The 11,126-nt window shown below is 49.8% G+C and overlaps 3 protein-coding genes across 8 annotated transcripts in view; 2 read left to right on the top strand and 1 right to left on the bottom strand.

Moving 5' to 3' along the window:
• The window catches only part of tsc2 (TSC complex subunit 2), a 23,015-nt gene extending 21,527 nt beyond the window's left edge, over positions 1–1,488 (bottom strand). For 2 of the 3 annotated variants that reach the window (XM_084685461.1, XM_084685463.1), the window contains exon 1: positions 888–1,027. The gene's annotated coding sequence lies outside the window, so the exon portion shown is untranslated. Of the gene's footprint in view, positions 1–887; positions 1,028–1,354 lie in introns of those variants that run through there. The other variant, XM_084685462.1, reaches the window with a different exon arrangement.
• On the top strand, positions 349–3,928 carry nthl1 (nth-like DNA glycosylase 1). 4 transcript variants are annotated; one of them, XM_084685563.1, is made up of 7 exons: positions 349–615; positions 1,410–1,587; positions 1,833–2,098; positions 2,267–2,437; positions 2,633–2,792; positions 3,006–3,111; positions 3,457–3,928. In XM_084685563.1, the coding sequence occupies exons 2-7, from the start codon at positions 1,512–1,514 to the stop codon at positions 3,761–3,763; spliced, it is 1,086 nt and encodes a 361-aa protein (XP_084541689.1). In that variant the 5' UTR covers positions 349–615; positions 1,410–1,511; the 3' UTR covers positions 3,764–3,928. The 4 variants fall into 4 exon arrangements, with proteins under 4 accessions (XP_084541689.1, XP_084541691.1, XP_084541690.1 ...); XM_084685564.1 differs by lacking the exon at positions 349–615 and adding an exon at positions 1,006–1,091; XM_084685562.1 differs by lacking the exon at positions 349–615 and adding an exon at positions 1,098–1,243.
• A 475-nt stretch (positions 3,929–4,403) lies between these two features.
• On the top strand, positions 4,404–10,029 carry nherf2 (NHERF family PDZ scaffold protein 2). Its single transcript, XM_084685915.1, has 7 exons — positions 4,404–5,095; positions 5,557–5,706; positions 5,807–5,814; positions 7,419–7,662; positions 8,450–8,603; positions 8,865–9,070; positions 9,192–10,029. The coding sequence occupies exons 1-7, from the start codon at positions 4,889–4,891 to the stop codon at positions 9,357–9,359; spliced, it is 1,137 nt and encodes a 378-aa protein (XP_084542041.1). The 5' UTR covers positions 4,404–4,888; the 3' UTR covers positions 9,360–10,029.
• Positions 10,030–11,126: the final 1,097 nt, after the last annotated feature.

Genomic DNA, 11,126 nt, shown 5'->3' with positions numbered 1-11,126 from the left:
GAAGGGGGAGGAGTAATATGGAAATTAAGCAAGAGAGTTGGAGATGAAGGGATAAAGGGAGATCCATTAGCAGGTATTGAAACAGGTGATCATCATCAGTTAGACTGTCAGGCTGGACTAGACTGCTCGTGACACCAGTGCTGTTTGAACTAACTTAGACATTCCCACTGTGGACCTTTCTGGCTCGTGCACGTCCCCGACACGCAACACAAGCAGGTGGTCCTGGCGTGTCTCTCTGACCTCGAGCCCGACCGGGTGTTCTATTTTTTTGCTCCCAGCCGCATAAAAAAGTTGCAGGAGTCCGGTTCTGCAGCTGGTGCAGGCGCGCGCGGTTACGGTCTTTTACCATCACGCGCACCCTGACAAGCCCTTCTCTCACTGACAAGTCATGTGCTCTACTCGCGTGGACTCCTGTTACTTTTTACACTCTTTAAATAGCATGTTTGTCATACTTTAGTGAGGATTGTAAAGACGGAACCCCTTACCCACTGTTAAAAACAGCTACCAGAACCCGAAAGTGGCTGCCACGAAGGTTACAATTACTCACAAGCTCCCCCCAGACGGAAGAGATAGCAATGTTGCAAGAAGAATGCTGTAAGACGGGCTATTTGCTCGGTGAGTGATCCGCGTGAACAATGACTGGTCTGTTTTGGGGGACTGCAATAACAACCCCCATGAACAACAACAAGGAGGGGGGGGGGGGGGGGGACAGTCGAGAAGTAGCAAGAAAAAATATTTGAGCAGCTGACAAACAAAACGGCAAGACCTCAAGAGTTGCCAAAACGCGCTTGTTAAAGAAAGAGAGAGAATGAGAGAGAACGAGCCTGCTGATCTTTCTGCATTAGCTACATGTCGACGTGTTTTGGTTTCATCCAGCTGTCTCTCACCTCTTAAAAATGGGTTTTCGGCGTCATTCAATCGCGGCCAACGTCGGGAGCCGTCTCTAGAGCAATCGACGCCTGTGCATTAATAATTTTCTGTATTTACCACTCACAATAAGCTGGCACAAGTACCTCTGGCTCCCATGTTCCCAACCGGATAATGACCTGACAGGCACTTCCTACAAAAACACGGGCGCGCAAGTGCTCACGGTAAATGTCGTTTTACTGGCAAGCAAAATGAGAAGACAGGCTCAATTGGTTCACCCTACTATCTTTTAATGTTATCTTCTTACGAAATGACAGTCAATCGATCGGTGACAGTAATCCAAGTTATGATTTACACCACCCGTTTTCAGCAAAGGGTAAATAGTAGAAAATAGTAGCAAGTCCGTTTTTTGCAACCGCTACATAGCTAACTATAGTGCTAGTAACTCTAACTAGCTAATGCTGTTGCTAGCCTCTGCTCGTCTCACCTGCACGAGGACTGCATTCCAGCATTGCAAAATGACTTCTCCGTATTTCTCTCAGAGCAACAACGGTATTAAGACTCGTAGTGGGAACCACACCGTACACAGAGTCGGTTTGGCCGGTCTCAAGTCGACAATCGCTGAGCGCAAGGGAGAGGTGACAATGAACAGTTGCTCTACGGTGGAAGTGAAGCAGGAGGAGGAGGAGGGGGGCATTTCAATGCTGTCCCAGTCAAGAGGTAAACTCGAATAACTGAAAGGGCTTGTACTTTAATTCATGTACAAAAATAGGTTCAAACAACTTCTTTGACCCGCACACAGGGTTGGCATTTGGCAACCAACAATTAAAGTGAAATAATATCACCTTCTGCACCATCCCATTTTCATGTCTCTTTCACTCTCTCTCTCTATCATTCTCTCATTCTCTCTTCATCTCTCTCTCTCAATCTCTTTCTTCGTCTCTCTCTCCCTTCTCCCTCAACAGGTGAGGCGTCCAAGTTAACTATCATCCCGCCCACACCTGACACGGCCACGCCCCCGTTACCCCTGGCGCCAGCCCGTACCTGCGGGAGGAGGAAGAGGCAGGTGAAGGTGGAGTATGAGGAAGGGGCGGAGCCTGCGACGGAGCGCTGGGAGCCAGCCGATTGGAGGAACCAGCTGAGGAACGTCAGGGAGATGAGGAAGGAGAGTGATGCTCCCGTGGACAAGATGGGGGCGGAGCAATGCTACGACGAGCACGCCCCTGCTGAGGTGGGTAGGAAACCCTGCGGCTCCTCCTCTCCATCCTTCTCTCCATCCATTCTGAATCTGTTCCTTCTCAGGTGAGACCTTTCCAGGTGACGGAGGAGGCCATGCAGACTAACACTACCCCCCTCTCTCTCCCTCTACCCCTCTGTCTCTCCCACACCCCCTCCCCAGGTGAGGCGTTTCCAGGTGCTGGTGTCCCTCATGCTGTCCAGCCAGACCAGGGACGAGGTGACAGCCGGGGCCATGCGGAGGCTGAGGGCTCACGGCTGCACGCCTGCCCACCTGCTGGCCACGGACGACCACACCTTGGGGGAGCTCATCTACCCTGTGGGCTTCTGGAGGGTACGTAGGGGGTAACAGGTCTTCTGGAGGGTACGTAGGGGGTAACAGGTCTTCTGGAGGGTACGTAGGGGGTGACAGGTCTTCTGGAGGGTATGTAGGGGGTAACAAGTCTTCTGGAGGGTACGTGGGGGATAACATCTCTTCTGGAGGGTATGTTGGGGGTAACATCTAGCCTGTGGTGTATTTCAACCCCAGACCAAGGTGCGCTACCTGAAGCAGACAGCAGCCCAGCTGCAGCAGCGGTTTGGGGGGGACATCCCTTCCTCCCTGGAGGGGCTGGTGAGCCTGACGGGGGTGGGGCCCAAGATGGCTCACCTGGCCATGCACATCGCCTGGGGACAGGTCACTGGCATCGGTACGCCCTGCTCAATCTCTCTCTCTCTCTCCCTCTGTCATACTCTCTCTCTCTCTCTCCCTCTCTCATTCTCTCTCTCTCTCTCTCTCTCTCTCTCTCTCTCTTTCTCTCTCATTCTCCCTCTCTCTCTCCCCCTCTGTCTTACTCTCTCATTCTCCCTCTCACTCTCCCTCTCTCTCCAAGGTTATGATGTGTGTTTTTGTGTGTGTGTAGGTGTGGACACACACGTGCACCGTATCTCCAACCGTCTGGGCTGGACCAGGATCCCGACCAGGAACCCAGAGAGCACGCGCAAGGAGCTGGAAAAGTGGTTACCGCGGTAACGCCACACACACACACACCTCGTTCTGGTCCAGACCATGGGTATAGCTCGGTGGTTAGAGCACTTGACTGCAGATCACAGGATCATATCCCCTCTCCTCCATCTCTCTCCTCCCTCCCTCTCCTCCCTCCCTCTCCTCCCTCTCTCTCCTCCCTCTCTCTCCTCCCTCTCTCTCCTCCCTCTCTCTCCTCCCTCTCTCTCCTCCCTCTCTCTCCTCCCTCTCTCTCCTCCCTCCCTCTCCTCCATCTCTCCCTCTCCTCCATCTCTCCCTCTCCTCCCTCTCTCTCCTCCCTCTCTCTCCTCCCTCTCTCTCCTCCCTCTCTCTCCTCCCCCCCCCTCCAGAGAGCTGTGGAGTGAGATCAACCTGCTGCTGGTGGGTCTGGGCCAGCAGGTGTGTCTACCTGTGGGCCCTCTTTGCTCCCTCTGCCTCAACCAGCACAGCTGCCCCTCCGCCCACCAGGCCTCCCCAGCCAAGAGGCCCAAAGCTGGGCCGCACGGATCACCCAGCCCCCCAGGACCCTCCAGGACTTCCAGGGTCAAGCTGGAACCCAAACAGGAAGAGGAGGGTCCGGGCGGCACGCACGTCGTCAACACACCCGCTTCCACCCGTGCCCATATAAGGAAGGGCACAGGTGGAAGTGGGCTCTGATTGGACAACAGGTAGCACCTTTCAAGGAGAATTTGAAAAGTCTTGCTGTGAAAAAACTGTAATGTACCTGATAGGTACCTGTAAACTGTAAGGTTGTGTTTTTTACTGTAAATACACGTTTTCTACTAAATAAAATATCCAAATGTTTACTTGCCGGAAAAGGAATCGAGTTATAGTGTTCATTGTTTGTCCATCTGCAGTGTGCAGTACACACTACCAGCCACCAGGGGTCAGGATTGAGCCGTAGATTTGTCAGAAGTTGAAGTTTGTTCGACTCAAACTAATGATTCGTGAACTTACTTACAGTGATATCTAATTGGACAACAGGAATGTTCATGATGAATAGACAAGATTTTACTCAATGTCAAATCAACACTATAGTTGTTAAATTAACAATCATTTTAACAAAGTTCCCGAATCTACAGTTTGAGGCAGAAAATGCTGTGTATTTGAGAAGCGTTGCAAGAAGAATAGCCTTATAAAACGCCGTTATGAAACCGAGTGTTGTTACCTAGACCACAGCTACACGCTATCTGTCTCATCTGATCTTAGCTCGCGCTCTTGGCGGGAGGAAAAGTTCCTTGTATAACCAGGTTGCATGCACGGCCAGCCCGTAATAATAATAATTGCTGGTGTGTGTGTGTGGCATAGATGTAGTGGGTGGAGTCGCGAGACTGACCGGTGAGGTGAGAACGGGCTGGGACGTAAGAGCACCTGTTGCTATTTTGGTGCTCTTAAAAAAAAAGCACGCACACACACTGATCTGAAAGACGGACTGTAGAGCGCGTGTCTAATCTCTGATCTTCTCCGCAGTAAAGAACCGAAGCATTACGCGCGTGGTATCAACGGTCTTACTGTTTTTTAAACTTTTTTTTTGTGTTTCAGATATCATATCATTCGGATTTTGTTTTATTTGAGCTGAACTGCCTGTATTATTTGACCGTGGCGTCTGAGGGTATCATGCTAAACGATGTGGACGTTTTGGTGGCCACGATGTGCGGTCCTGGACTAGGATTAAATCAGTTGTGGTAGCTACCTCTCTGGAGCTAAACTCTTTCCCCAGCTCACCTCGAGAGAGAACCAAACCAAAACCGACTCTTGACGTTTCCCCCCGGGAGTGCGAGGATGGAGAGCGAAATGAGACCGAGGCTTTGTTTTCTAACGAAAGGAGCGCGCGGGTATGGGTTTCACCTCCACGGGGAACGGAATAAAGGCGGTCAGTTCATACGGAAAGTGGAACCCGGTTCTTCGGCCGATTTATCTGGGCTGCTCGCTGGGGACCGGGTGGTTGAGGTGAACGGGGAGAACGTGGAGCACGAGACGCACCACCATGTGAGCTCATTACAAAACAGCCCCTGAGTGTGTGTGTGTGCGTGTGCGTGTGTTTCTGTGTGTGTAAGAGAAAGAGAGGGGGGGACAAAAAGTGTGAGCAAGAAAAAGAAGGAGAAAGAGGAGGTGAGGGAGGAGTGTGCGAAATAACCTGTCTAGCAGCTCCTAAATGGATGGAGAGAGACGGAGAGAGATAAGGAGAGAATGGGGGGAGAGAGACAGAGAGAGTGGTTGAGAGAGAGAGACAGACATAGAGAGTGGGTGAGAGAGAGAGACTTACAGAGTGGGTGAGAGAGAGAGAGCTGTTGTGGCCTTGGGGAAAGCGTTAAACCAGGTCAGGACTTCCTGTGTCATATGAATCAGTAGGCTGCATTGTTATTCTATATGGGTGTTAAAGGAACAGTTTACTCAAATATCACCCCTCTCACACACACACACACACACACACACACACTCCCCCCCAGGTGGTATCCTGTATCCGTGTGCAGGAACACAGGGTGAGGCTCCTGGTGGTGGACCGCATCACGGACCACTTCCTGTCTGCCCACGGCCTGCCCTGCTCTGAGGCACTGGCCGTGCACCTGGGCACCTTCTCCCCCCGCACCTCCCCCCCCGCACACCCCCCCTGCCTCCCCCCGCCGCCCCCCTCCCTCCCCCCGCCCCCCAGGACCTCCATGCCATCCTCGCCGGTGCCCCACCCTGACCCCCCCTCAGACGCAGAGGTGAGGTCCGTCATACACACACACACACACCAACCCCGCACAGTGGGAACACACACTCCTGTGACATCACCAGAGTCTTAAAGAGAGATCAGGGTTAGACAGGAGCTTAAGATAGCAATCACACTCACAAAATCTCATTTGGGTTTGCGGTATTTATGAACCTATCAGCACCAGCATGCGTGTGTGTGTGTGTGTGTGTTGACAGAGTTGTTGACCATCTCTGCCATGGAAACAGTTTATTTCTGAGCTGCCATCAGGTCATCATGGAGAAGATGAACTAGTTCTGATTCTGGAACTGGCCCCATCCTCTCTCCCTCCCTTCTCCCCTCCCTCTCCTCTTCCCTCTTTACCTCCCCTGTCTCTCTCTCTATCTTCCGTCTCCCTCAACTTTTCCTCCCCCCTACTTTCCCCTTCAGGGGAGTGTTCTAGATCTAGACATGGCTGGTTACCATAACGATATGGTAATACACACACACACACATTTACAAGCACACACAAACACACACAGTGCAACGCAAGAATATGTGTTTAAGAGGTTATTTGATGTAAAAAATGACTGTTTTTCTGTGTGTGGTCTATCTCTCCAGTCTACAGTGAAAGTCTTGATGTCTATCAAGAAGGTGATTTAGCTTGACGCTAATCCAGCGTTAGCTCTGCTTTAGTCCCAACGCTAGCCTGACTTCAGACCCACATTAATCCCCTGGTTGGTACCCAGCCTAAGGGTTTAATCCAGCAGATACTGGCCCACTCATACTGAATACCTGGCTAAGCAGGGGGCCACAGCAGAGCAGACCAGAGTAGAGGAGAGCACAGTAGAGCAGAGTGGACTAGAGCAGAGCAGACCAGAGTAGAGCAGAGTAGAGTTGACCAGAAAAGAGGAGAGCAGAGTAGAGGAGAGCAGAGTAGAGTAGACCAGAAAAGAGGAGAGCAGAGTAGAGTAGAGTGGACTAGAGCAGAGCAGACCAGAGTAGAGGAGAGCAGAGTAGAGTAGAGCAGAGTGGACTAGAGCAGAGTAGACCAGAGTAGAGGAGAGCAGAGTAGAGTAGAGCAGAGTGGACTAGAGCAGAGCAGACCAGAGTAGAGGAGAGCAGAGTAGAGTAGAGCAGAGTGGACTAGAGCAGAGTAGACCAGAGGAGAGGAGAGCAGAGTAGAGTAGAGCAGAGTGGACTAGAGCAGAGTAGACCAGAGTAGAGGAGAGCAGAGTAGAGCAGAGTGGACTAGAGCAGAGTAGACCAGAGTAGAGGAGAGCAGAGTAGAGCAGAGTAGACCAGAGTAGAAGAGAGCAGAGTAGAGGAGAGCAGAGTAGAGGAGAGCAGACCAGACTAGAGGAGAGCAGAGTAAAGTAGAGCAGAGTGGACTAGAGCAGACCAGAGTAGAGGAGAGCAGAGTGGACTAGAGCAGAGCAGACCAGAGTAGAGGAGAGCAGAGTAGAGCAGAGCAGACCAGAGTAGAGGAGAGCAGAGTAGAGTAGAGCAGAGTGGACTAGAGCAGACCAGAGTAGAGGAGAGTAGAGTAGAGCAGAGTGGACTAGAGCAGAGGAGAGCAGAGTTTCTGGAACTAAGGTGTATGCGGACGTATGTAGAAAAGACAGGAACGAGGTGAAGAAGCAGCTTGTCACGACATCATCCTAAATTCCCCGTTGTTTCACAGTCGAGGTTGGAGTTGTCGGGGTTGCCGGCGGCGACGACGGAACTCGTCCCCCGGTTGTGTCACCTGGTGAAAGGGGTTCTGGGATACGGCTTCAACCTGCACAGCGACAAGGCCCGGCATGGCCAGTTCATCAGGTCCATTGACCCTGACTCTCCAGCCCAGCTCGCTGACCTACGACCTCTAGACAGGCTGGTGGAGGTAACACACACACACTCACTCACACACACTCACACACACACACACACACACACACACACACACTCTCTCACAGACACGCACACTCTCTACATCTCTCTCACCAAAACACTCTTACACGTGAGCAGTTGGGCAGGTTGTTGGTGGGGATTGACAAGGTTGTGATTAGATGAGATCAGGCTGGATTATCTGGACAACTGCTTGGGGTGGAGGAGTGGAAGAGAGAAGGAGAGGAAGGACAGAGAAGGTGAGGTGGTGGAGATGGAGGTTAAAGAGCAAGAGAAAGAAAGTGGAAAGGTGGACAGATAGAGAATGAAGCAGAGAAGGAGAGTGAAAGGGGGCAGGAGAGAGAGGGGGAGAGAGAAAAGTGAGTTGGGGAGGATTCGGCTGGAATACTCTGGACTAAATATTGAATAATATAAAGGATATATTTAGGGACTGGAGTTGTTAAACATAGAAAGAGAGAGAGGCAACTAAATGTGTCAGTTTCCTGGACTGTACAGTGACCCCCTCCACTGCCCCACCTAGAGCTGCAGTCTGGCGCCCCTCTCTGGACACCTGCTGTAACTGCAGCTGCGACCCCTGCGACTAGAGCAGTGGTCTTCAAACTTGGTCCTGAGGGCCCACTGTCCGGCATGTTCTTGATATTTCCCTGCTCCAACACACCTGGTTGTCTTTGTCTCTGACAGCCTTTCCCTCCCTCTTGTCTCTCCTACACCTGCCCCCACCCCCCACCCCCCCACCCCCTCGCCCCCCCGCCCCTCGCCCCCTCACCCCCCACCCCCCCCAGGTAAATGGGGTGAACATCGAGGGAATGAGACATTCCGAGGTCGTGGCCCTCATAAGGGGCGGGGCCGAGGAGACACGCCTCCTGGTGGTCGACCCGGAAACGGACGAGCTCTTCAAAAGGCTGGGGGTCACGCCCACAGAAAGTCACATCAAAGGTTGCCCTCTCTCTCTCCCTATGTCTCTCTTCCTCCCTCTCTCTATCTCATTCTCTCTCACCCTCTCTTTATCTCTCATATCTTTTTCCAAGGCTCTCTGTCTCGATATATTTTATTCTGTGTATGTTCCTCTATTTACATATGTCTATATCCTACTCCCTCCCTCTCTCTTTTCTCTTTCTCTCTATCTTGGTCTCTCCCTTCCATTTTCTTACTCCTGTCTTTTCTCTTGGTTTACCACTCTCCTTCCTGTTTACCCAGAGGTTTATGTTGATGAGCCAGAGAGAGAGAGCGTCCCGCCCACCCCCCTCCCCTACATGGACCCACCAATCATCAACGTAACCCTGATGGATCCACCAATCACAAACAACTCTCCCAAGTCACGGACCAATGGGAGCTCAGCGTCTCAGTCCTCCAGCGGCTCAACCACCCAATCAGAGTTCAGCAGCTCAGATATGAGTATTCAGGTGAGTCAAGAATGTGTGTGTGTGTGTATAAATGTGTGTGTGTGTGTGTGTATATATATATATGTGTGTGTATACTTGTGTGTGTATTTGTATGTGTGTAGTTATGTGTGTGTGTGTGTAGATCCCAGAGGACGAGGAGCGGTGTGTGTTGGATCCCTTCTTGGACAGCGGTCTCCGCTTGAGCCCCACAGCAGCCGAGGCCAAGGAGAAGGTCCGCGCCAAGCGCAGCAAGAAGACAGCGCCCCCTATGGACTGGAGCCAGAAACAGCAGATCTTCAGCAACTTGTGACCTGGGAGGAGAGGGGGGGTGGATGGGGGGAGAAGGGAGGAGAGGGGGGGTGGATGGTGAGAGAAGGGAGAGAGATATCGGGTGGGGGTAGAGAGGGAGACAGAGGGTGAGGGGAGAGGAAAAATGTCAATGTTTCAACGCAATGTCCACAAGAGCAACGATTTCTATGCATTCATGGCCATCTTCTGAACATTGCACCAGTGTTAATCTGCAGTTAACATATTTAGTGTTAAGCTACGTGTATATTGTCTGTTCAGCATGCATACACTTTACTGGTAGCTTCAATATTTCCATAGGCTCACTAGCCTCATAGCCAAAAATAAAGTTACTCATATCTGTACGGGTCTAGATTTTCTAGATCTAGTCAGCACTCCTTTCATGCAGTGTAGAAATAGCAGAAGTTAGACCAGCGCACGTGGTTGAATCACTCAAGATCTCCTTTATTTCTTCTAGAATTACTCAATATTTAAGTTTAATTTAAGAGAAGGTCGTTTGTTAGCCGTACTGTGAAGGCTATCATTTTATTTTCATTGCAGTAGCTTTCATAGACTTGCCAGCTCATATGAGTGCTCTGTATCCGATGTTCTTTCTGTGAAATAAAATAATCGCAATAAATACTTAGCACGATTGAAGTGTTTCTGTTTGTAATGTAAACAGTCTTGACGCGAAGCCGGACGGTTTGGTTGCCCGTCTCATCTCAACGTCTCATAAAAAGAGACCAGATAAAAATTAAGAGTTGAGCATGTATCTTAATAAATGGAGATTTCTAAATAAAAATATTGCCTGGATACATAGCGTCTGAGTTGGTTTGAAGAGTAGGCTACGTTAATGATGTTACCGGTGTAATTCCCAACAACATTTGAGAAAAGAGAAAAAATTGTTTACTTATTTTTTCGAATATTTGTTCAACCTTTTAAAACTTTGTGATTTTGTCAATCCTTAGAACCTACTCATCGATGATGCAAATCTTTTTTGTGAAGCTTTTTTTATTCAACCTTTTCAAAAATATATTTTTTTAAATTAATGTTAAAACATGTTCAACCTTTCCCCCCCAAAATCCACACACAACACAAAAGTTTCTAGTTTTTTTGTAAGACACCAAGTGTGATTGCCAGGAAAGGAAAAAAAGGTGCGCAATGACAATCATTTTGATCATGACACCTACAGATTGAAACTAAAGTAACGAGCCTGGCTTGAAAATGTAAGAAGTACTACAGATGTGTAAAAAATTTAAGGAGTAAAAGGAAAAAGTTGTCAGAAAAATCTACTTAGCTACAGCAATGAAATATTTGTAACAGTGGGTGATTTGAATCTCTTGATTGAAGGTCAAAAGCTCTAACCACTAAGCCAGTGGTTCTCAACCCTGGTCCTCAGGTACCCCCCTTGTCCTGTACGTTTAAGAGGTTTCCCTGCTCCAACACACCTGATTCAAATGAATGGGTCTAGATATGCAGAAGTCTGTTAACGACCATTCATTTGAAATCAGGTGTGTTGGAGCAGGGAAACATCTAAAACATGCAGGACAGGGGGTCCCCGAGGACCAGGGTTGAGAACCACTGCTCTGAGCTCTGCCATATTGAACTGGTGGTAAAATAAACACGTTCCATATGGGCAACACTCTCACTCACCGACAACATTTGGTCATAGTAAAAGAAAAACAGGGTCTGTTTCACAAAGTGTTTATTGTTCTTATACATTTTAATATTTGCCATGAAATGATGGGATGGTTTTGAGACTGGTTATAACTGCACTGTGTTTCACCCCCAC

The sequence above is a fragment of the Hypomesus nipponensis genome, chromosome 21 (assembly GCF_054491055.1).
Source record: "Hypomesus nipponensis isolate SF chromosome 21, ASM5449105v1, whole genome shotgun sequence".
Classification (NCBI taxonomy): Eukaryota; Metazoa; Chordata; class Actinopteri; order Osmeriformes; family Osmeridae; genus Hypomesus; species Hypomesus nipponensis.
Note: the sequence above shows the minus strand (reverse complement) of the source record. Positions and strands in the feature narration are given on the sequence as shown.